This window comes from Zosterops lateralis (genome assembly GCF_965231275.1).
Source record: "Zosterops lateralis genome assembly, chromosome: 17".
Taxonomy (NCBI): Eukaryota; Metazoa; Chordata; class Aves; order Passeriformes; family Zosteropidae; genus Zosterops; species Zosterops lateralis.
The window spans coordinates 11,495,755-11,520,355 of record NC_139777.1 but is presented as its reverse complement, the minus strand read 5'-3'; the positions used below and the strand labels follow the sequence as shown (position 1 = coordinate 11,520,355).

At 44.7% G+C, this 24,601-nt stretch overlaps 1 protein-coding gene across 1 annotated transcript in view; it reads left to right on the top strand.

The window, feature by feature from the left end:
- BCR (BCR activator of RhoGEF and GTPase) overlaps positions 1–24,601 on the top strand; it is a 98,092-nt gene that overhangs the window by 30,968 nt on the left and 42,523 nt on the right. Inside the window, exon 2 of the mRNA XM_083873842.1 lies at positions 16,187–16,371. Coding sequence (XP_083729968.1) covers positions 16,187–16,371 — 185 coding nt within the window. The remainder of the gene's footprint in view (positions 1–16,186; positions 16,372–24,601) is intronic.

The following is a 24,601-nucleotide window of genomic DNA, read 5'->3' as shown; positions in this document are numbered from 1 at the left end:
AGGGAAATAGGTTTGACTAGACCTGTTGTTACCATTTAAAGAAACTAATCAGAAGAGGCTTGTCCAAGGTGGTTTCCTCCTTCCCTTTTATCAAACTGTCCATAACCATGGACAGTGGAGAGAGAGAGATTTAAATTACCAACAAGTAGTTAGGGAGTAACCCCTGACATCAAAGCTTCTATTCATGTCTTCTCCTCCTCCTCCTTGCTTCCCTTAAATAATATGTATTTTATACACGGCTTTTGGGCCTATTAATTGAGCTGGTTTTGGGAGGTTCAAATGGGAGCGTGGTGTTTTGAGGCTGGACACAAAACCACAGAGCTGAGCTCACTGAGGGGTGCCTGAAGTTTTATGGTCTTGGCCTCCTTTGCTTGCAGGCCTCCAGATGTGGAGCGCTGTCTGCACGACCCACACTGGCATTCTTAGGATTTCTGTAATGTATGGACAGCATTCAGTAGGAAAAGCAGATTATTAACAGAATTTGAAGGAGGTGGGGTCTTCACTGAAAGTCTTCTCTTCCAAGTTTCTTTCCAAGCTGCGTAGGGCAACCTGCTGTGCTGGAAGCCAGATTTCCTGGCCTCTGTGCAGCAATAGGGTGTAACATTCTTACCAGCATTTTTGTAAAACAAGGCTAGACAAAGAGGAATATTCACATCAAAAAACTTTTCTAGCCTTTTCCAACCTTGTGGGCTAAGCAGGAGGAGTCCCAGCTTTTTGGAAGGCAAGAAAAAGCTTTACATTCTGTTCAGAAAGAAGCAGTGAGGAGAGGCAAACTTGTCATCTCTAGAGGGCAGATTAGAGAGAAAACATTGTTACTGGGAGAGAGGGATATTTTAATCCTGGACTGTTCATATGCCTGAAAGAGGAGTTTGGGTTTGAATAAGAAGTTGTACATCCAGAGGGAAGCTCAGTGGATTTTAAACCCTGTCTTTTGAAGGCATGAGCCTGCCCAATGCCCAGTGCCCATGTCTCCACATTCCCAGTTACAGGATGGAATTGCTGTGCTTCCATGTGACAGTGGTTCCTGCTGCTTGTTTACCACACCTGCTGAAGGGTACCATTGATCCCTCATGTCATTGTGGGACTGTGCTTGGGATGCCAAGGCCTGCTGGTGTCAGTGATGTGGATTCCTCCTGTGCCATTTGCCTCCCTGGACTGTGGGAGCAAGGCCTGAGCTCCCCTGTTGAGGGGCTGCTCTGGAGTTAAGCCCCATCAGGTGCACTGTTGGCAGCTGTGAAGTTAATTCTGTCATTTGCCAAGGCCCTCCTGCTGCAGTGACTGCATTGCCCTTCATCCCTCGTGGGCTGGGCTGTTGTGGCTGTGTTACCTCCTGTCTGTGCCATCCCTCCTGCCGGGCAAGGGCCAGCCTCACGTAAAGAGCCCCCTCTGAGAATGGCTGAGAGCCAGTAATCCCTTTTGAAAAGTCTGTGTGCTGTGAGAGTGTTGTGCTGCACATCCCACTGTTACTAAATTTTACATTTCACCCTTGGTTTTTTGCCAGGTCCCACGGGGACCTTGGTTTCCAAGAAGCAGTTACAGAAAAGGAATAGTGGCTGCTCTTTGCTGGGGACCCATCAGGCAGTGCTCATCCTGCCCTGGGAGGAGAGGAGAGGAGAGGAGAGGAGAGCTGTTAGGCTCAGGTCCTCCTAGCCAAGACTCAGCAGCAGCAGGGATACTTTGTGGTACTCAATTAAAACAGTCCCTTATGTGAGCACTTCAGGTCCTGAGACTCTCACTGCCTTTGCTCCCCTGACCCTTTGTACCTCTCTGAGGCAGAGCAGTGTGTGCATGACTTCAGGGTAACTTCAGGTTTAGTCCCAGACTAAACCTCCAGGCTCGGGAAGAGGGACCTGGCAGTTGAAGGTGCTGCCATGACTGGTAGAGAACAGGGACAGTGACTAAGGAACCAAGTCCTTTGGTTAACAGGTTGTGTGATCTCCAGGCCAGTGTCGTGCCACCCTTTGATAAAGCTCAGCTGTGCTTTTTTGGTTTTGCTCTTCTTGTTCCCTTCCTGTTTGTCAGCATTGGGTGCTGATCACAGGTGCTGGAGAACTGCCTTGTTCAGAGTTGAACAGAGTGTGGGTCCTTGTGCTCTTGCTGAAGAGGGATGTGGTAACCAAAGGGAAGAGACCCATCTGCCTGGCATACACTGAGGACTGAGTGCTGTGAGATGTGGTGGCTGGGCACAAGGGTACGCTGGCTTTACCTGGGAAGTCCTCACCTTGCTCACTGAGTTTGGCCTTCAGCTTCATGAAAACTTCATGCTTAGGTTAATACACGTGGGTCAGCAGTGCAGGTGATTATGAAACGTTAATTTTTTTTCTGAGTTGTTACATTCAGGAGTAATATGCAAATGGAGTGAGTTATGCTTGTTTTGTTTCTCTTCTCCTCGTTCCCATCTGTTAAAAACAAACCCTGAAACAAAAGTGAAGCTGTTCCATGGTCTTTCATCTCTACCAGGCTGCTGTTAGAAGACAGCTTTGCCTTTATAAAGTACTGAGGTCCAGCCCATTTTTATTTTAGGATAGAAGAGACACAGGGGCTTGTTTCACTTCCTGCAGCTCCTGCTGTGTGTAGCCACTTGTGGTCCTCAAGCCCTGGGTTGCTGATGTGAAACTAACAACTTAAACGGTTGTGATTATTAACAGGAAGAAAGTGCCTGAGGATATTTGTCATCTCTTTTGTGTGAACTGTGTTTCTTCCATTACAACTTGATGTCATTCTCTGTGGCATCTTTAACACCTGCTGTTTTTATAGTCTACCCTTACTTGATTGAAAGCTTCTTGGCCAAGGATCTAGGCTAAAATTTGCTCAAATAGTTTGAGTCTAAGTCTTATTTTCATGAGTTACTTGAGCTTGTGAGGTACCAGTGTGGTCCCAGAAATCCCCCATTTTAACTTACCTTCCTAGGATTCCTTCTTTTTTATTTGTGATGTTTTTGGGTTTAGAAGGAGAAGTTAATATTTGGGACAGAAAAGGAGCCTCTTGAAGGTGGTGATTGTTGTTTTATGGTAGTGATGTCCTGAACAGGGTTTCCATTGCCACATCCAGCTTTTGTAATGAAATATTGTGCCCACTGTGCTGAGTGGGTGCATTTTATGAGCAATGTAAAATGTGGTCTGGGGCATGCCCCACTCCAAGGAAGTAAAACAAATCCCCAAGTTCAGGTTTATTTCTCTGGGGACTGTTTGTCAAACCCTGTTCTTGGGGCAGGAGCAAACTTTCTGCTTGAAATAATTGGCTGGCTAGTCCCATATGGCAACTTAGAAGTGGTGTTTCTGTCTACAGCTGTCTGCTGTAGTAATATTGACAGGAATCTTGTCTTATCCTATGAATTCTTCAGTATTTCAAACCTATCAAAGTGTGTGAGTCTGTCAGACAGTGTAGTTGTTGTTGAAAATTGCTGCTGGAAATTAAAGGAAGCATTAATGCAGGAAACGTAGCGGCGTGCAGAGGTTTTGTAGAAAACAGTGACTGTGCTGTTGAACAGTATCTGCTCTGTGCAGCTTGCAGTCTGAAACGTCATTACTTCTATTTCAGGGCTGTGGCAAATTGCTTGAAGCTTTTTAGGGCTGGACCAAGCATCAACACAACACGTCTTCCAAGTTTCTGTAACAGTCCCAGCAAAGCAGTATCTAAATATAGTGCTGATGTACAAGTGTTCCTTTATTTTCCCCTGTTGTGTTTTACTTGCTTCTGGTTGTATGTGGATTCCATTTAAAGATGGTTGGGCTTTTCTCTGAAGTTTTCACTCAAAATATTTGACTGTCTGCAAACACGAGATGAAAGACAAGAGATGAAAATAAATAAATATGTTTCCTTTAAAAGGAATGAAGATTCGAGGCAGCTGTGCTGCATGGAGGAGTGCAGCCATCCTTCTGGGCGTGTGCTCCCTTACTGGCACAAAGATTAGCTGTACATACAATTTACTCAGTTCAGAGCAAGGATCTGGCCTGGCCGATCTTTTTCCCTTTCTAAATGGTCCAGTCAAGTCAGAAACCATGGCCTGGATCCTCTCCCTCTGTCAGGGGAGCATAACTGTGAGGATTTCTTCTGTTGACAAGTGATTGATCCCCTTCCAGTAAGCAGTTTATCCCATGTAAGATTTTTGTTTGCTTCCGGACGTGCCTCTGGACTATGTAAGGAGTTTAGGTTGACATAATTTCTAAATCAGTTTCTTGGGGGTAGGTGGGATTAAAGTACCTTCAACTGCAATACAAATTGCTGTGAATTTCTATATCCTCACCTCTGTTAACTTGAATTCAATGAGGCCAAAGAGCCATTTAGGTCTATATTCTTTCTAAGGTGTCTGGGTAAGGTGTCAAGACCATATGTGTATTTGTAATGCATTTTGGCACCAAGTTCTGTTATCTCTTGACTGACATAAAGGGCTTCTGGAGGCTCAGTGTCTTGAAGATTTTGGATCTTGTCTCAAATATTTGAAATTTTCCTCTTTGTAGTTATAGGTTGCCCTCCATAGAGCTTCTCTTTGTGTTTCTGTGTTTATAGAACTGTTGTCCTCTCAAAATACTGATTGCAGTGTCAGGTCATGCAGAACATGTCACAGCCAGGGTTTCCACAGGCACTGGTGTGGTGCCAGTGACAGACAGGCCAGCTCAGTGCAGCACTGACCAAGGTAAAGGGCTGGGCCTCAGGGGTCCCTGGCACAAGGGGAGCAGCTTCCCATCACCAGCTGCCCCCTGGGAGCTGCCCGGGCACTGATGTGGGTGTGCTGGGGTTTGAGAGCCCCTCAAACAGCCCCTGTTCCTGCTACTCCCACATACTTTCCTTTTTAATGCTTTGTTCTCTAGCAAAATGTTGCTTGTAAAGGGGGGAGGGAGGAGATCCCAGGCTATTATCTGCTAAGTAGGTCGTAATTCTGGTAAATAATTGATTTTTTTTTTTTCAGGCTTGAAATCAGAAGCAGGCCTTAAGTGCCATGTCAGACCACTGTGATTATCACTCCTTCTGGAATTTCAGTGCTTCAGCTTGAAGGATAGTTGTCTGGCTCTTTTGGGAGGGGTGTGCCACTGGAAATAAAAGGAGAAATTAATTCCAAAACCATATGGAGAAAGCATTTCTTTTGCTGCTGTAGTGGTTTTAAAGTTTTCTTACTTTAAACTGGCTCCTGTGAGAATTCTCTGCTTCTGGCTTCTGTCATGTTCTGGAATAGCTGTTTGGATTCTTCACCTGGTTTTATTAAGCAGTGGAATTTGGAAATGCAAGTGTTAACAGCAGCCAGCATCATCATTGGCTGTGTCTGCTCTGTATGTGACTGTCCATGCTGTACTGCTTAATCTTTTAAAATCTTACCCTGCTGTGCAGACTGCTTAGTAGGAGTCTGCTGTGGATTGCTTGGGTTCAGCCTGTATTTTGGCAGATCAAATCCTGCTCCCAGATAGGGACAACTGATCAATCTTCTTCTGGGGAGTGTACATGTATATATGTGTGTGTGTGTGTTTATGTACAGACACTTGGTGTATGTATTTTGTGATTTTTAGCTCTGTGTCCAGTGTGTTTCCTTGACAAGCTTTTTTCACCTCAAGGGAAAGAGGTTTTGTGCAGGGATGTGGGGTGTGGAGACACAGTCCCCTGAAACTCTGTTTATTTTGTGACTTGCCTGGGGGTGAGTCCTCACTGTGGGCAATCCTTGGCTGCATCACCTGCAGTACAGCAACAGTGCAGAGGCTGCTCTGGGGCCTGCAGTGGACACAGCTGTTTCCACAGGTAAGTCTTTCTCCTGCTTTGCCCTCTCCTGCACCAGCTGAGCTGAATTGCAGCTTCTGGGTGCCCTTGAAGAATGTGTGTGTGTGTGTGTGGCAGTCACAGCTGTCTGCTCTGATCCTGCCTGGCTCTGTGTGTCCCTGCAAATCCACAGCTCCCCTTGAAATACTGGGGAGCTGCAAGAGCTCAGTTCTTGGCCTTGGTGCAGAGTTACTGAGTGAAACTGCTTTGTGACTTGCTGGGCATGAGAACACTCAGTCTGCCTTGGGAGCTCTGCTTTGTATGTACAAGGCTGGGTGCAGAACAAAGCTCTTGGGGGACACCATCATCGACACAGGTTGTTTTGTCTTAGTTGGGACTGATGTGGTCCTGTTTTCCTTTGGCTGAAATTCGCTGTCATTTTAGTGCTTCCCCTTGGCATGGCTTCAAAATCTCTTGTTGGCTCATTGATGCTGTGGGATGTCAAGGCTTAATGAAGTGGTGGTGTAACACATCTGTGTTACCAAAATAAGCTCCCTCTTATCCCATGTTTTAATAAAATCTGAGCAGCAGTGAATCAGTCAATGATGCTGAAGTGTAAACCAGCATTGTTGGTGTCTGATGAAGTGCACCATGAGCTCTGACTGAGAGGTCTTTCCTCTCATCTGCTTTTCAGCTTCTCAGAGAACTCTGGCACCACTGGGCCGCTTGTTTTTGAATTGTGTTTTTCTAAATTTGTTCCTCATAATAATTAGAGGAGGACTTCCACTTCTAAAAGCAGGTTCCACACAGAAGCACAGAGTTTGTGAGAAAGGTGGTGTGGGATGTCAGCTGAGAACTTCCTAACACAGAGCAGACCTTGACCTTCATCTTAAACTGGTAGTTTCAAGGGAAGAGAGATGGAGCGAAGATGGTGTTGATTAATGCTGGTAGGAAGCTGTGTTCCACCTTCAGCAGCTTTAATTAAAAAAAGTTCTTTTAACTACCTTGCCATGATTATGAATGACACAGAAGTATTTTTTCTTCTCCAGCCACATGACAGGAAGACACTGAGCTTGGGCAGCAGCTGTGTTCAGAAAGGGTTGTCAGTGGTGTAGGCAGAACCATCTGCCTAGCAAGGCATTTAGCTTGGGTTGCTTTTTCTAGGCCAAGATAGTAAATCAATAGCTTATTTTTCACAGTGTTACAAGTAAGATGCAAATGGGGTAGATTTACAGTGTAAACAGGAAGGGGGCAGCTACCTTTATTGGCTTCTTAGTGTCCCAGCTGCACTAGTGAGAAAACAAAACAATATTGCAAAAAGATAAAGCCACAGCAACTCATCCTGAAAGAGGTCGAAGATCTAGAAACAAAACAGTGTTCTTATCAGCCATTTTACTGTTTCTTTTAAATAGACTTTAATACCCCCCACTGCCTAGGGCTGACCCTCCCTTCCCTTCTCACAGAACTGTCAGTTCAGTTAAACTCTTGTTTGAACAGGCCCTTTCCTCTCCACATGCCAGGACTGTTGGTCTGCTCTAGTTAAATACAGGAAAAGGTGTATATAGAAATGGGGAGGGGTTTTAAGAGATCATGAGGCGAATATTGCTCCATTTAATTTAAATTATTTTTATAACCTACTTCTTTGGAGATTCCTGTTGCCAAATGTTGTTTGAAGTGACTGCAAAACTCTGAGACAACTGCGAAGAGCAAAACAGTAAATAGTATGCTGGTCGTGGTTGGAATTTTCTTCCATTCACCTGGCAGATGACAGATGACTGGATAGGAGGGCAGGAGCCCTCCCAATGCAGTCAGTACATGCAGTTTCCACTTGGGCTTTGTTAGTGATGTTGTTTTTAGAACTGAAAAGAAGGCTGTGGTTTGAGCACAGCAGTAGTGCTGACCTGAGCAGTCACATTTGCTGCATCCCACCTCGGTGCTCTTACGCTGCTGCATTGTGTGGAGAGGATCAGTGAGATGGAATAGGAACTGCTCTGGCTTATCAAATAACACTCTCTCCAGTTATTTTTAGCTTAGCCAGCTCCTACTGTGTTCTGCCATGGTCCTTGCAAATGTGATTTAGGGGACAGTGGGTGGACATGGACAGGAAGCTACACAGGGGAAACTGCTTGAATCCTAAAACTTTAGCCCTCGAAATGAAGGTCCTGCTTTCGTTGGGAAATAGTTTTGACTTCCAAGTTCTTCTCCTTACAGCTGGGTATGGTTCATGGTTGTTTACTTGTTTGGTTTTACTCTTGGTGTTTTTTACGTTATTTTTCATGGAAACCTTTTCTCTCTTTCAGTCAGTTTGCACCTCTGATCTAATCGATGCTAAAGCTTCTGGTGCCTTTGGCACAAAGCCTCACATACTTCTGAGTGTAGCTGCCTGTCCCTGTATCTCTGTGCTGAAAAGTCTCTACATGTGAACAACCAGGCCTAAAATTTGCTTCCTGCATGTTAGAGTTGCAGTAAATGAGGACAGCTAAACTTGGTGTACAATCCTGAGTAAAGAGTGGAAAAGAAAAAGAAAACTGCAAAGGTGTTCCAGTGTGCTTTGGGGTTTCCTTTGCCAAGGACATCCAGTGACCTGACTGCCAATATGAACATGGAAACCTTTCCAACTTGCCTGAGAAAGCATAGAACAGGAGAGGAATCTAAAGACATAGATGCTGTAAGAAAAGAGATAATTTTCTGCTCTCTGAGGCAGGAACCTGAGGTATTCATCCATGTTATGGAGTGTAATGTTGTGTCATTCTGACTCAGTGGTAAACAGGAGGAACAGTGAAAAAAGCAAGAAGGTAACAAGAGTTTCACTGCTTTGGGCCCTGTGAGTATTCACACTCTCTTCCTTGAATGAGTGGTACCTGTGTAATTCAGCCTTGACCAATTTTGGGTTCTGTCTTTACCTGTTGGCAAGATATTTACAGCCAGTCATTCTGGGAGCATCTCTCGTCCATGTGTGTGTGTGTTTGCTGTTTAGGGCTCTGAGTGGGGGTGACCAAACCTTGTCAGTGCCTGGGAGGACATGCAGCAGCCCCTGGGACATGGGCACTGTCAGCTGTCACAGAGACATGCTCAGGTCTTGCTTCTGTGGTGGCAATGGGTGTAACTTTATTATCCTGATGTTGGTCACACCCCACTGCTTGGAGTATATGCTGAGATTTACAAATGGCTGTGGAGACACCCTGTATTTGAAAGACCACATCTCCTAAAGGTGTGACCCGTCCTCCTCCTAATCACAGCTGTTGTTATCGGTTGGACTCCCCTGTCTGGTTTGTGGCGTGCAGTGGTTGTGCTTCCCTCCCAAGTATTTCAGTTGGATTGAAACTGCTCCAAGTGTCAGATGTCTTGGAGAGATGGGAATTCACACCTCCTGCCCTGCTGCCCGCCGTGCCCTGTGCTGGGTGTGAGGTGTGTGATTGCTCAGGGCAGCCAGGGCTGCGACTGGAGCTGTCGGGGGTGAGGATGAGCAGCAGGGGAGTTGTGCTGCCAGAAGGGAGATCCTCAGAATTTGCATGCTGTGGAGCAGTCTTGTCTGGACTCTGCTGGATAATCAGGTTAGCTTCCTGGATTTTTCTAATGACTCTCAGTAGCTGTAGTGAGCAGCTCCTTCTGTCCTGTGGGAGGATGGCTTAGGTTTCCCTGAGGTGGAGAATGGCTTCAGTAGCCTCAGCTTTGACATTATGGGTGGATGATGGAACCTTTTCTGCATGGGCATTAGATCTCTGGGATGTTTAATCTGTCCCCACAATACACCAATGAGAGCAAATGCAACATGTCTCAGTAACAGGCTGCTGCAAACAGATCAGACCTGTCCTCTAGTCTCTGCATGAACTCTTCATGGAATATATGGGCAGATTAAAGAACTCTGATCTTCTTTTTTAGATGTTTAATGATCTGGGTTTGACACACCTAAAAGATTAAAAGTGGACTGCAGTTAATTCATCTCCTAAAGACTTAAAGGCGCTGTCTGCTATGGGGATAAAGCTCATCTGTGGTAGAGACAGAAGTTTCTTGGAGGCTAGTTAACATCCATGGCCTGGGATCCCCCGGGGGAGGGAGGGTGGAGAGAACCACCAGCTGTCTTTTGCTCTTCCATATGCAAGGTACATTGCTTTCTCCTCCTTCCAGCTCAAAAATAAGATGCAGTTCTCAGTTTGTGCATGCACACACACACTTGACTGGCATGTGAGGGCCTTACCCTTCCTTAGCAGACATTGAAGTGTTGTGTAAAATTTACATGTGACAAGTCCTGTTTCTGCAACCACTCCACATGATTGAGAGATTTCTTACTGGAATGAGAGGGCAGAGGATGCAAACCTGAAATGGATGTTGGTGATTGTAGGAAAATCTGCTGAAATTTTGGATTCACAAACTCCTTTTTTGCATGCTGCATAAGCTGCAGTTGTCATTCTAGTGTCCAGCAGGGTATTTAGAAACCTCCCTTCCTGGGGTGCTGCTTCCCTTTTGTTCTGTTCCCTGGAGAGGGTTTCATGTCTCCTGCAAAAGGGACAGTGCAGCCTGTGTGAAGCTGCTTGTTTAACTCTGGGTTTGAGCTGATGGCTGTTTGCTGGGCTGAGCTGTCCTGTGTTTCACTGCAGTTCTAAATCTGCAGCCCATGCTCCCAGTCAGCTTGTTCAGCAGTGAGGGATCACCCTCTGGACATTTCCTATGCCCAGTGATGGTGCCTGGTAAGAGTCTCTCAGCACTGATCCCTGGCTTCACTTCTTGTGCCTAGAGGAGAAACAGGCTCTGAGGCCATGGACAGGCTTGGAGCTAACTTGGGATGATTTTGTCTTTGATTTTACCTCATACTGAAGAATGAGTTTACAAACTAATGGGACTTTTCAAAACTAAATTAATTGTTTTTGTATTTGAGTGGGGGCTTCAGAGTTGCCTAAACAGCCTTATGTGTAGGTACACAGTCTTTACATAGAGAGGAGATAGAAAGGATGAAGAAAATATTTTGTTTTGACTCTGTTTAGCATCCTAGCAGAGCCTTTTCTTCATCTATACAAGAAAAATAAAGTCGTAGGGGTTTGACATGGCAAACATATCTGTTCTTTTTCTTTTGATATTTGATCCTTGTGGCCTGGGGGACAGGCTCCTGGTATAGGTAAACACCACAATTATAATTTGTGGATCTCATTTTTGTGTGAAATTGTACATATTGAGTGTGCTATTTCCTGGGTTTGGAGATAATGATTCAGGATATGTCAAGGAAATAAGCAAGATGTTTAGCTTTCCATAGCTTGGTTATTATATCTTTTAGAGAATGGTGCTGTATTCCCCAGACAACTGCATTCACAGCCCATCCACACTTCTGTGTGATGTACTTCTGTGTGTGCTCAGCACTGGGCCTGAATCCCTGATTCTTCTCCAAGTAGCCTGGCCGGCACTAAGAAATAAAATGACATGTTTCTGTATTGTTTATCACCAAGTAAACAGTGATATGCAAAAGCTGGAGCTAAGGCTGGAAGGCACATTAGTAACTTAAAGGTTACAAAGGAAAAATAAAAATAGAAGGGTGTTGCATTCTGGTAACTTATCCCTAAAGCAAGCCACGTGTAAGTCCCAGCAATTGCCTAAGCTTCAGCCTGAAGGAAAATGAAGCAGTGTTTTGCTAATGTTCTTCAGTTGCAGCAGAAGCTTTTAAGTGTGCCCACCCCATATCTACTGTGCGTGTATCCTTCCAGTTTGGATTTCTGAGCCATGAACTAGATCACAGAGCTGATCCAGCTTAGAAGGGAAGCGTCAAAGATATTTTTCTTTGAGCTGGCTGAGTTCTTTATCTGGACCACAGGCATCTGTGGGGTTGCAGAACTAAGGGGATAAGAGGGGAAAGGGCAGTGAAGTGGTTTATGGCTTGGTGGGGGAAACCTAAAACCCTGTTGCTGCCAAGACAATGCATTGTCAAACTATGGCCTCACACATTCCCTGGCATAGAAACACAGGGGTGCAAACTGCCTGAGCTCTGTTCTGCTCTGCAGCTGTGGGGATGTTTTTGGAGTGAGTGTAGACATTACAAACTTGTGCTAGCCTTGGTGCCATTCACAAAGAAGCCACAGTGATGTGGGGCTTTGGCAGGATGTACAGCTCCCTTCCCCCTCCAGGATTCTAGGTATTTACTTAGGCAGGCAGGTCTGAGCTGCTGTGGCTTCACTGCTCTTTTAGCAGGATTAGCTGGAGCACAGCTCGCTTGGAATCTTCTCTGCATGCTGCTGTTAAGCCTCTCAAGCAGCTCTGGATGTTGTGCTGCTGTGAAAGTATGACACATGCATTTGAACCATTGTGTGGCTGTGGATTAGACGCAGATAATCTTTCTTTTTACTTATAAGTTAATTTCTTTTACCCTTCCTGCTTTCACATTAGGTCTATGATTTCATATTTCCAAAGAATGAATGTGGCACCCAGCAGGAAGGGTGTAGGCAACAGGACAAGGGAGCAGTGTTGCTGTGCTCTCTGTGAGTGCCTGTGAATTTGTAACTGCAATTTTGTCAGATTCTTCCTTACCCCCAGCCAGGTGAAATCCGGAGGAGTGAAGGAGGGAAGCAGTATAGAAGGGGGAGGCACAAGGTCGTAGAGGAAAGGAATATTATGTTTGAGAAAAACAAAAGACAATGAAAATGGGACAGAGATGAAAAACAAGATGAGAGGATGGAGCAGTAACTGAGGAGGGAAATGCTAGAACAGGCTCATATAAGTTGAAGCAAAGTAAGGCCAGGCTGTTGTTTTCAGAACCAAAGGTGGACGCAAATGCTTGAGGGTTTTTTTGCAGAATGTGTGAATTAATGATGAGCCTTGGTAGCCCCAGGTTGTTCAGAGCCTGTAGTGCTGGTGCAGGAGAGTGGTACTGTAAGAGAATATCAGAGGGCCAGGGGTAGGAATAGTTCCTCTTGTGCGCTGAGAGGGCTCATGTGTGTAAGTCACAGCTGCTCCATGGGATGAGATCTCTTCCAGGTTACCCAAAAGGGAGGAAAAAGGGCTGTGCCTGCTGGTGAGATGAGAAGCAGAACACACGTGGAGCCGTGTCCTTGGTGTCTCTCTGGGGCTCTCTCAGCACCCTGTGTTGGAGCCCACTGACCTTGTTTGCCTGCCCTTGTTCTTGTCCGCAGTTATCTGTTGTTGGTTCATCTTCCTCTGGCCTTGATGGCAAAGTTATTGACAGCAACTCTGAGACAGGCTGGCCCTAAAATGAGAATAAGAACGCTCTTAATGCTCACCTTGACAGTGACACTGGCTAAGAAACCAAGTGCTCTTGCTTGAGCCTCTGTGCTGTCTCCACTTGCCATCGAGCACAGCAGCACCTGGAGCAGCTGGAAGCGTCAGAGCAGGTGAGCTCCTGGCTCTGATCTCTTTACTCTGGTCCTTTGCTCCCAGGTGGAGGCTGAGCAGCCTGTGAGTGCTGTGCTGGGCTGAGGAGATGTGAATAACCCAGTTTCCCTGGCAACAGCCGGCTCTTTAATCGCTGAGACACAAGGCTACCTCTGTTCCTGGTGTTCAGGCTTGCCTGGTGTATCTGGCTGTGGCAGTACTTTGCTTTTCTTGGAAAAAATGGCAAATAAAGGCAAAGAAGGTCATTCTGCCTTTGAGATAATTAAAATCTCTATAGGTAGAGTTCAGTGCTGTATTCAGCAATAATAGAAAGAAGGATTATAACTACTTCTAAGCTTTTTAATGTGTGAAGAATCCCTGGAGGATACAGAAATAAAGTTTTAAATTCTGTGTGGAGCTTTATGAACAGATCTCATAGCAGTCTGTGACACTGATAGATTCATTCCTTGGCAAGATTACTTTTTTTTTTTAATGGCTAGGGAGACAAAGTGATTCAAAGGTAGACTGAGTCTTTTTGCAAAGCTAGGAATAAATATCCCTCTGAGCTGATCCTCCACCTGGCGTTTCCTCCAGTTTCAGGTAAAGGTTTTCCTGTGTAGTAGGAGACAGAACATGTTATGGGAGGTAGAAGTGTGATGCTGTTTTTTAGCTGGAGAAAGTGAGGAAAATGGAAATAGTGTTATTCACTGCAAGCCTTGCTGCTAATGTATTTTAGTCTGCATTTCCTCCCCCTCTAACAAAAGTAGAGCAAACTATTCATTTTGAGAGTGAGCACTGGGAGTGAAAAAAATATTCCTGCCTTAATTTCTGCTCAGCGACTTGGTCGTGTTACTGTGGGAGTGCAGAGAAATTGGTTTGGATAAGAACAGTTTGGAGAAACTCCTGCAGGAAAAAGAACTCTTTCTTGAATAGGCTTGAGGGCAGCAGAAGTGTCCAGTACTGATGTCCCTCCTTGGATAACACCTGGGTTCAATTGTTTGTGATATATCACAGGTTCCTTGGGGTAGAAAGTTCTTGTTTTCAGCAACTTCCATTCAAGCTGCTATTTAGAAAATCAACTTCTGTGGTGTTTTCTAAAAGGATGTGGACTCTGGAGACCTCTGGAAACCTCTTAACATCTAGAGCTCAGTTCCCTCCAGAGAGATACCACCTTCCTTCTGCCGTTTGTTACTGTGATTGTGCACAATCTAACAACTCTTTTGAGGAACTCTGAGAACTTGAGCACAAGGTAATAACTCGGGCAGGTGGGTGATATAAAACTCATGGAGTTTGTTAAATTAATATTGCCACAGTCCTTCAGCAGCCTAAAGGCCTTGTACCAGGCTGCTACTTAGCTGGGTGGCATTTGGTACAAGCTGAGACAGAGACTCACATCTACAGTGAGTTTATTGTTGGATTTTCAGTATATTGTTTGTGTAAATTCCCCAGACCAGCTCTCCCTTCTGAAAAAGCCACATAGATCAAGTTTTATTCTGTTCCACATAAAGTTCACATCTTTTATTGAAATGAGTCATGCTTTAACTGAGTTTACTGTGAGGGAGGAAAGTGGGCTTTAAAATGTTACTCCTCCACCCTGCCTTAGTGATGTATAACAGGATTATTAGTATGCTTGGCAGCAGCTGCTTATTATTTTCACAGAACCTGGATATTTGTGAAAACAAGAAATTGCTTCTACTTTTGTTCAAGTGTAACTGTTTTTCCTTTTTTGATGGCTTTGTCTTCCATAAGGCTTACTGGTTTCTGTAAAGGCAGATCTAGCTGATCTCCTTGGGGTTATTTTCCATTTTGGGAAGAAGGGAGGCATTCTGTGGCTGGTAGCTGAAAGAGGAGGAACAGCTCTACCATCAGTGGGCAGTGGGCTGTGCATGGCTGGTACTGTCACACACAGGACACTTCTGGGCTTTGGCAGGTGAAAATGCTTCACAGGCCCATGGAAATTGTGGTGCAGTGTCACTGTGCAGACACCAGATTTGGCTGCTCTGTGTATATTTCTTTGTGCAGAGGGGTGAAAAGCCTTTCAGCTTATGGCAGGAGCAGCTCAGTGTGTGTCCTTGTTACAGATTTTTGCAGGAGCAGTCTCTGTGCACAGCAACCAAAGATGCCATAACCAGTTTAGCTACTCATTTTCCCTGCAGAAGTTCCTGGCTGTGTCATGCAGTCATGGTTAACTTGACTCCTCACACCATCATCCTTTCTGCTTGTGTTTTGGATGGGTTGTTTCAGGGTTTTTTCGGGGAGGGGAGATGGGATGTATAGAAGGGAACAGTCTGGTGGTTTGTTTATTTGTTTAAGGAGTTAAGCTCAAAATAAGAGGAGGGACAGCCAACAGAAGAGGACCTTTTAGGATTTTATTTTTGGCAGTAGGTTGGTTCACTTGACATGTAGGACCTTTCTTTCCTATTCTTCTTATTGCTGAGAGTTTTGGAGAGAGTTACAGTTCTCCTCTGAGTTATGTATTACCTCTCTTTCCTAAACTGGCAGGGGCATCATCTGCTCCTGATTGACAGAACACCCAGAGTCTGTTACCCAGTAGGTTCCTAAACCCAGGCAGGTAAGTTTTATGGAGCAGGCAGAAGCATTTATTTTGATGCTAATGCTTTTGAAGGAAGACATGAGGGAAAGAGCTGTCATTAAATGAGCACTAACGCAAGAAAGGACTTTGCCTTTTAGGACTTAGAATAAGTGAAATGAACTTTTGGTGACAACATGAATTTAATGATATTTACTCCTCTCCTTGGTCAGTGTTTAACCCTGGCTGGCTCTGTGTTTATGATGATGTGTCATTAGAGAACATGAAAAGAACGACACTCGCGCAGTCGGGTTGTCAGAGCAAAAAGAGGGGAGGTTTATTTTTTACTTGGGTTTATATAGGTTCTGGAGAGAATTGGAAAGACTGGAGATTGGGATTCTCCAGAGATTGGAGAATGAGGTTGCCACCTCTCTAACTAGAAGTCATCCATTGTCCCTCCTCCAGAGAGGAATGTACACTTTCCAAAACATCACTTTCGTTTACCTAAAAATCCGTGAAAAACTCCACTACAAAAAATGCAAACATCAGAAGGCTGAAAAAGATCAAGGTGACCACGATATCCCCAGCAGCCAGGGGGCCATGCCCGTGTTCCCAGCCCGGCCCCAGGGTGAGCAGAGCCCGTGTCGTTGTGTTTTGCAGATGCCCCGTTTGGCGGGACCCCGCCTGGCTACGCGTTCGACGCCGACCGCGCCGAGGAGCAGCGGCGGCACCATGACATGATGCCCTACATCGACGACTCGCCCTCCTCCTCGCCCCACCTCAGCTCCAAGAGCCGCGGCAGCCGTGACACGCTGTCCTCGGGCTCCCTGGAATCCACTAAATCCGTGAGTCCTTCCTGGGGGTTTGCCAGGGGACTGGCGGGGACATCACCCCATGGGGTACAGCACTGCTGGTGGTGTTAAAACTAAACTGAGTTAAAGCTAAACTGAGCCTTCAGCTGATGCTGGGCCTGGACTTCAGGGCTCAATGTTGTGCGTTTGGTTTTTGAGCCCTTTGTGCGTTGTAGTGGAGACAATTGGTGACTAAGTGCACTTGAGGGGGTCTCTAGCAGGTATTTTGGAAAGGAGACTGTAGAACCAAACACATTCATAGGTCTCTGCATTTGAGTTGTCATTGCCTTTCACAAGGAAGATAAAAGTTATTTTGAAGCAGGTTAAGGGTTTTGATCAAGCATCTGGAAGACCTATTTCCTTCACCCTGTGAAAATGGAATAAAAAGAATTAAAAGTGCCAGCTCTGAAATGGTGACTTTGTGTGGGAGATGGTCACTACTTGTAATGGATTTGATTGTTCACTAAGTAGCTGTCTATATAATCAATTATCATAGATTAAAAATACAGAAGGGACTGCCTTGCCTGACCTATGGCTTAACACAGCCCTTCAGTCTGCCTTGCTTTGGTTTTGCTTCAGGTTCATTAGCATGGCTATAGCTTGGAACTTCAGGAAAATTTCTATTTTTGGTTTTACAACATTCTTTGCATTTGCATGCCTTGGCTTTTGGCTCTGCTGTCTTCACAGTCCAGAATGCCTTAGTTTCAGCTTGGATTAGTCTCTTTGACTTTCAGCTTTCGGGTTTTTTTATCCTTTTGCAATAGATTGCAGAGCACTTGAGTCCCAAGTTGCTGTTTCCCTGAATATCTTTGTCATTTTTCAAACTTTTGGGTTCCCCAAATCATTCATAAAAATGTGCAATAGCACAAAGCCAACTGTCACTTCCTTCCTACAGTACTTCTAAGAAAATGTGCCAAACAACCTTGAATTCCCACATTGTAAATGACACTTTGAAATCTCTCATCCAAGTGTTTTAACTTATGTGTTGCCTTTATATTGTTCTTTCTTGTTAATTAAGATGTCACGGAAGATAATTACGTATGGATATTTTAGAGATATCAGTGTATGTGTAAATCAACACCATCACCATTATCAGGCAGTTTTATTTATCTTGCATCAAAAGGCAAGTCTGAGAGGTGCCACAAACCATCAGTGCTCACTGTTCATTATACACATCCTTCTGCTCTCTGTTGGTTACTGTCACAGCTATGCTGACTTCTTCCAGGATCAGTTCTAGGCTAAGAATCCTTCCTGATCCAGTGGCCTCCGTCTTTCTCATTTATAAAACTCATTGTCAAGATCCCTTAAAGCATTTATTGAGTTTATTGTTGATGTTTGCTTAATTTTATTTGACTGTAAAGTATGGAATCTAGTTAGCTGCTTATGCTTTAGTGTATTCATTTTGAGATGCTTTCTTACCTCTCAAGATGAGAATTCTTGTGATATGTAAGAGGCTTTTGAATAAAGAAATTATCATTAGTAAATTCAAAAAGCTCCAAAAACATTTTAGTATTGGCTTGAGATTTTCAGGTTATGTTTCTCAAGATGAAGGAAAAACACTGTGACTACACATGGCTGAGAGTTATCTTCAAAGAACCAGTTATGAAACTGCCTGGGACTCAAGGCCTGGAAGAGACACTGCCTAATGGTTAATCTTGGTCTTTATTTGTTTGAATATTGCCTCATAAGCATTTAACAGTAGTTAATTTGAAAGTTACTTTAATAATGCTTGAAGGCTGCTTCTTCAAAAACATTTTTTTAACATAAATTGCTGCTTTCTTTTCTCTGACTATAAAAAGATATTTCATGGCTTCCAAAAGAGGTGTCCTGATACAGATTAGACGTCTACTCATGAACCTCAACTGCTTCACTTGATCCTGTCTGTAATTAGTTCACAGATGACCATCTCTGGGCAGTCCATGGCAAGCAGAAAGAGACTAATTTATATCCAGATATTTCCCAAGCAAGTTAAACTTTCAGTCATCATGAGCTGTGAGATGGCTTTTGCTGAGCTGTTTTCAGCTATAGTAGAGAAGACATCAGTAACAGAATTAAGTGTCAAACACTGCTGAGCCAAACACATAACATGTGTTGGACCAGAAATACCAGGACATATGTCTATTCTGTTTTCTTTTGTACTAAGCTTGATTAGCAGAAAACATGTTTTGTCTAGATGTGTTTGCTTTTAAAGTTGTCACTGAGGTGCCTGTAGTTAACTTCTGAAAATTTCAGATTATTTTTATGACCAGAGCCTGGAAGTGAAGTGAAGTGAACTGTGTGCAGCAGCACAGTCTATGCATTACATGTACATTACATTACACCCTGGCAAGACATTGAGGTTGTAAAGTCATTCAGAAGTTAAGAAGTCTTGAATCTTTATGATAACTTTGAATTACTGAATTGTCCCATCTCTTCTGTGGGCTCCTGCACTGTGCAGTGAATAGAGGGAATGATACTCCCTGGATTCAATATTTCATCTCTAGAGTGTCCTTATTTACAAGACACCCCGAACTCCGATCTGGGTACAAAAGGATTCATTTCCATTAACTCCAAATACACCTGGAATGCGGGTCTTAATTTCTTAATTGTGCTTGCAGTGTTCCTTTGAGATGAGAGGACGGTATGTTCACTAACCACAGGTAATCAGGGCCGGCAGGTTATGGGAGAAGCATCTGCTAATTTGGAGTGCTTAGTGTGAGATGTCTAATGTTCTGCAAAACCAGGTTCTGACTTTCAACAGAGCTTTCTTCTCATTAAAGTAAAATTCCTTTAATTTCACTTTGCAACCAAGAGTTAACAGTATTCCAGTCAGGCACCCAGAAAACAGAAAATGTGGCAAATCTCAAAAGCCTACAAAGACAGAGGAAAAAGGAGAAATAGGTTCCACTAATGCTTAAGTTGTTTGTTTATTTAACTTGGGAAGAGATTTAATTTTCCCAAACGTTCCTTTCTGTAACAGCTGAACTGTTGTGATTGAACTACACAGAAATTCTGGAAACCTCTCTTGGAAAAATGTCAGCCCAAATGTTTGCCAAATAAGACAGTGCTGGTAGCTTCAGAAGGTGTCAGACTGTTGGTAAAAAATAGTGATAATTCACTCCCAGAAAGAGAGAGAATATGTCTGTCTTTCCCATACAGTGAGGGTGAAGAGCAGAGAAAATACCTGGATAAAGTTAGATGAGGACAGAGGGAGAGTTTGCAACAGTGTTCTTTGGCCATGAGAAGGTGTAGGGACAGCTGGAAAATCAGAGACTGACACTCTTCAGGAGAGGAGAGTTACTGCCAGGAATTTTGGAGTGATAGTGGCTAAAGGAGGCTGAGAGAAGGGGAAGCCTCACTCAGTGTCACTGTCACCCTGGTGCTGCTCCATATGAGGAGAGGTTGCAGCCCTGGGAGTGCAGAAATAGGAAAGGCCTGTCAGGGTTCTCCCCAGCACAGGCAGGCTCAGGGATGTGCCTGGGGCTCTGTGGGGTGGGTGCAGGAAAAGCAAAGCTCATTCCATGGCCCCAGGAAATGAGGGGAGTCTCTTCTCAGAAATTTAGAAGATGAGTTTTTGACAAAACAGATTTCTCCAATTCCTGCATGTATCAAAGCAAGGGAGGCAGGAGTGCTAAAGCTGAGTGACTCCCTCCTACTGTGTGTTCTGTTTGGAGGAGAAAATGCCTGGTACTTACAGACTTTCAGGTAGAATTTCTCTTCCCTTTTCTGCTGTGCATCCATGGCTGGTGCAGCATTGGCAGCCATTGCCTGTCCTCTGATCAGATCCTTTGTTCCTGCTCTCTGCCAGCTCAGCAAGAGCAGGGCTGTGGCAGAGCAGGTTGTGGATTTTGCTCCTAGCTTGGTCCCAAGGGGATGGAGAGAAGCTGACCCCTGAAGCTACACCAGTAAATGGGATTACTGCTCTTCTTGGTACTTCTCTTGCTAGTTCTTCCCCCTCCAGCATTTCCTAATCATTCTCCTTTCTTTTTCTCAGTATTTGAATTGGTTTGTTTGTTTTGTTTTACTGTCACTTTCCCCTCACCACCCCCAACAGATGCAGTTTTTCCTTTTTATTCTCCAATTCTTTGCTCCTTAAGGGCTCTGCCTGGATGTACAGCCCTTCCTGAGGAGAGCTGGCACACCAGTACTGATGTTATAAATAATGTTGGCTCCTCTCCCTGCTGCTTCCCCTCCCCACACGGAGCATGATTGGCTTGGTTACAGAATTTGCCTGATTTAATATCACCAAGACAATGAGACACCTCCAGCAGAAGCTTTCAAACATATTTACACTTCAAAAATCGAACTGAATGTTTTTCTCCTTCGTAGGCTGTCAGCTTCTGTATGAGATTGTGAGCTTGGGGAACCTTGCCTTTGAACACATTCATTGCATGGTGTATGAACACCCTGTACCAAAGGAAGAGTTAAAGTGCCTTTTATACGCCCACTTTGAATCCCTGATTCTCTTTACAGAGCTGTGCCAGCAGCAACCTCTTTGCAAAATCTTGTGTGTTGTGATTTCTAGATTCTTAATCTGTGCTCTTCTAAGATTTACAAGAAAACAATATTGCTGTTAGATTGTTAATTTAATTTAAAGAACCAGGAAGCCCTGAGTTCTTTAACCAGAATCAGGAAGAGCTGAATCTGTCTAAACCTTGGAGCTGGTGAATGTCAGCCTTGCAGTAATTGAACACAGCACACGATGCCAACCTGGTTAGTAAACTAAAGTACTTAGGCTGACAAGCTGTAAACACATTCAACCCAGCCATGGCTTGGGGCCAGTGTGTGCACTGTGATATCTCCAGAGCTTCCAACCCCTCTCACTGGCCCAGGCTCAGGTTGCAAGATTGCACTGTGACTCAATCTTTTGATTTTTAAGGCTTTGGAATAGCAAAAAGCACCATCCAGTTAAGAGAGGAGAACACCAGGGTCTTGCAGGCATGAGATACCTGTGGAAAGCCTGCTTTCCACCTTCCTTATTGTTTTTGTTTTTTAGATGTAGTTCATGAGGAGTGGAAGCAGAGCATTGATTTTTGTTTGTTCAGATCTGGCTGGATGCTGGGTCCTCACAGCTCCCATGGCAGGAATGCTCTGACTGCTGCCCTGGTACAGTCTGTAAGATTTATTCTGAAACGTGGGTAGAAGTAGCCAAAAGATGGGAGGGCAGTGGAGAAAGGCCAGACAACAAAGAGCAGGGACAGTCAGAGCATGAAATACCAGTCAGACTTGTACAAGTGGCAAACAGGCTAACCAAGCTGGGTAGGAAGCAAGGGATGGACTGCTGACCACCTGGCACTCCCTGCTGAGTGGTTAGAGTTTGCCAATACAGGCTGCTCCCACTTCCTGCTGGGAACATCCCATCTGCACTTTGGTAATAGGTGTATTTTCCCCATCCTCTGTGGTCTGGTAGATGCGGTACCAGCTCCTCCACTTGCCACAAGCGGCTCCAACATTTCAGACTGCTCCCTTCTTGCCAGGACAGGAGAAAGGAGTCCTCAGCCTTGGCAGGTCTCCCTGTACTGGTGGGGAGCTTGATACCAATGCCCAGGATGTTCCCTATTAACTGTCCTGGCTGCAGTGCAGGAACAGAGGGGCAGTGGGGCTGTTGCAGTCAGTACTGCTCTTTGTTTCCGTTCTGTGTCAGACAGGGGCAAAGCAGGAGTGCCCTTGGCCCAGAGTGGATCATGGCTTGGCTGCTGTGTGGGCAGGCTGGGAGGACAGACCCACAGCCTCTGCCTGCTCACTGCTGTCCTGTCCTGGGTGAGCAGGTGAGCCTGTTCCCAGGTCTGTCAGTGAGGGATGTTGTAGTACCTAATAACAAACTTATTCTTCTTCCTCCTGATTTTGGCACCAAGTGAATTTCTGTGTCTTGGAGTACATTTCATAACAAGAGTGACTTAAAAGGACCCTGAGGCTGAAGAAGCACAGGGGCTGTTTCCCAGATGTTCACTGTGCTCCACCAGCCCCAGCTGACACTGAGCAAAGGCTTCCCTCAGCAGGAGCCCTTGTCAGGACACAGCTCCCAGGAGGGAACAGGAGCAGCAGCACAATGCACACAGCAGCTCCCTGGTGCTGCCTTGATCCCTGGCACAGCAGGAGCAGGGGATCATCTTTTCACACTGGAGGAAGCCGTATGTAAATTTGAGGTACTGCATTGGAGATCTTGTAATGTGCCCTGTGATTGTTGGATCAACTCCCCCGAGGGTTTCTTGAGCAATTGCTGTGCAGATCATGAGGCAGCCAGGCCCTGCCCTGTGTCCTGGCTGGCTGGGACCGAGGCTGCACTTCTGCGAGCATCACACTTGGAAAAGTGCCCCCATTAAACAAGGGTAAGGACAAAACCGTGGGCTTTGCACAGTGCCCTCGTGGTAATGGCCAGGAAGGAAGGCCTGCAGCGTGTCCTGGGAGATGTTTGTCTCTCTGAAAGCTCATCTCTTTTAACGGGAGGAAATTAACATTCCGGCAGAAAAGGCCCTCTCCGTCAGCTGATGGTGCCCAGCAAGGGCTGGCTTGTAAATTAAAGCTTGTACTTTGAAGAGGAAAACTGTTCTCAGTGCTATAAGGAAAACTCTTGTGCCACTGTCGTGATGGGGAATTTTAAGTAATTTAAATAACTTGTCATTGTGTCTGCTCTTTACCGATGTTACAAACATACCCAGCTGGTTTTTAAATCCTCACCTCCTCCAAGAGAACCTGGTAAAGATAATTATAGTGCTGTGTCAATATTGACCACTTACCTCATCCTCAGCAATGCGGACTTTGGAGCACTGTTAGTTTTTCTCAATGCTTCTTTGTGTAGCTGCACTTTCTTTTGTAAGTGTTGTAAGAAATCTTTGGAAACCAATTGTGTTTTTCTTGCACCAGGGCTGCCACATCCCTTCCTCTTTGGATGAAGGCAATCTTTGTTAACCATCTTGGGGCTGCCTGTCTTGATTACAAGTATGTAACCATGCTTTACAGAATGGTCCATGAGCTGGGCATCCAGGCACTCCTGGCACAGAAATCATAAGGAAGGATCACAGCCTTGGTGAACATTCCTGTGCCAGTCATACAGGTGCTCCATGGATGTACAGTCTGGTGCAGTGTTCATTTTACTATGTAGTTTGTCACTTGTGTTTGTCTGAAATCTTCTGAACACTGACTGGTGAATTACAAATGTCTGCCTTCTTTGAGATGCTCTTTCAAGATTTTAAAAGGCCCTGTGGTTCTTACTGAATGTCACTGAAGGGTGGGATGCAAAGAGAAGTTCTTCTTTCCATGTAGTGCCTAACGTGTGTGTAAATCTTACTCATTTCCTTAGAACAGCTTCTGTCTGCCACTTTTATTTAAGAGGTGGTGGTGGTATTTGACACCTCACAAAATTTTTTATGAAGTAGTTGCTGCAAGTCTTTTAGGCTAGAATATAGCTTGTGAAATTTAATGAAACTGTTCAAAAATCAGGATGGTTATTGATGAGGCAGAATCCAGAAATATCTGGGAGCGTGAGGATCTGTTTCTTTCTCTGTGTTGTGCGTAGGCTCAGAGTCACTCAGGATGTGATAATTCCTGCAAACTGAACGTCCAGCCCAGGTACCTCATCTGTACATCTGCAGCAGACCCCAAACTAAGTGGAGCTTTTTTTGGGGGCAGCTATAGGGCTGTATATTCAGTCACTAGAGTTGAGTGTGCTGCTCTGCTTCCTGATCCTCCCACTGTGAAATCAAAAGCTGAAGATTCTTCTTGATATTAAAAGTAGGATGGAGCCCCAAAAAACCTACCCAGATCCCTTGAAAAGCATGTACCCTTTCAGAGCCAACTTCTGACTCTATTCTTAGAGACTTAACAACATAAAAAGGTTGCAAGAGTTTTAAAATGCTATTTCTGTGAATGACAGAAATAAAAAGAACTAGGAATAGGGCTCTGTGAAAGGGGGATGTTTCTCATTATTTATAACCTTCATTGCTTGACCAAATTTTTCTAGAGTTTTTGAAAACACTCAATTTCACTTTATCAGGTTAAATGCTTTTTCAGGTAACAGTTTTGAGAGGAAGGATAATTGAAATTCAACAGAAGGGATTACTGCTTCTCTTAACACTTCATGCTAGCCTTCCCCATTAGCCCTTGAATGGAGTTATGTGGGGCTTTTCCCCCTTTCTTTCTTCAGCTGTTTTGGTTGAGAGCTCCTTCATGGAATCCCAATAAGAAAATCAGGATGTGCATTCCAAGCCATGCTGATTATTCCATCCTCTCACTAAAAATAGACACT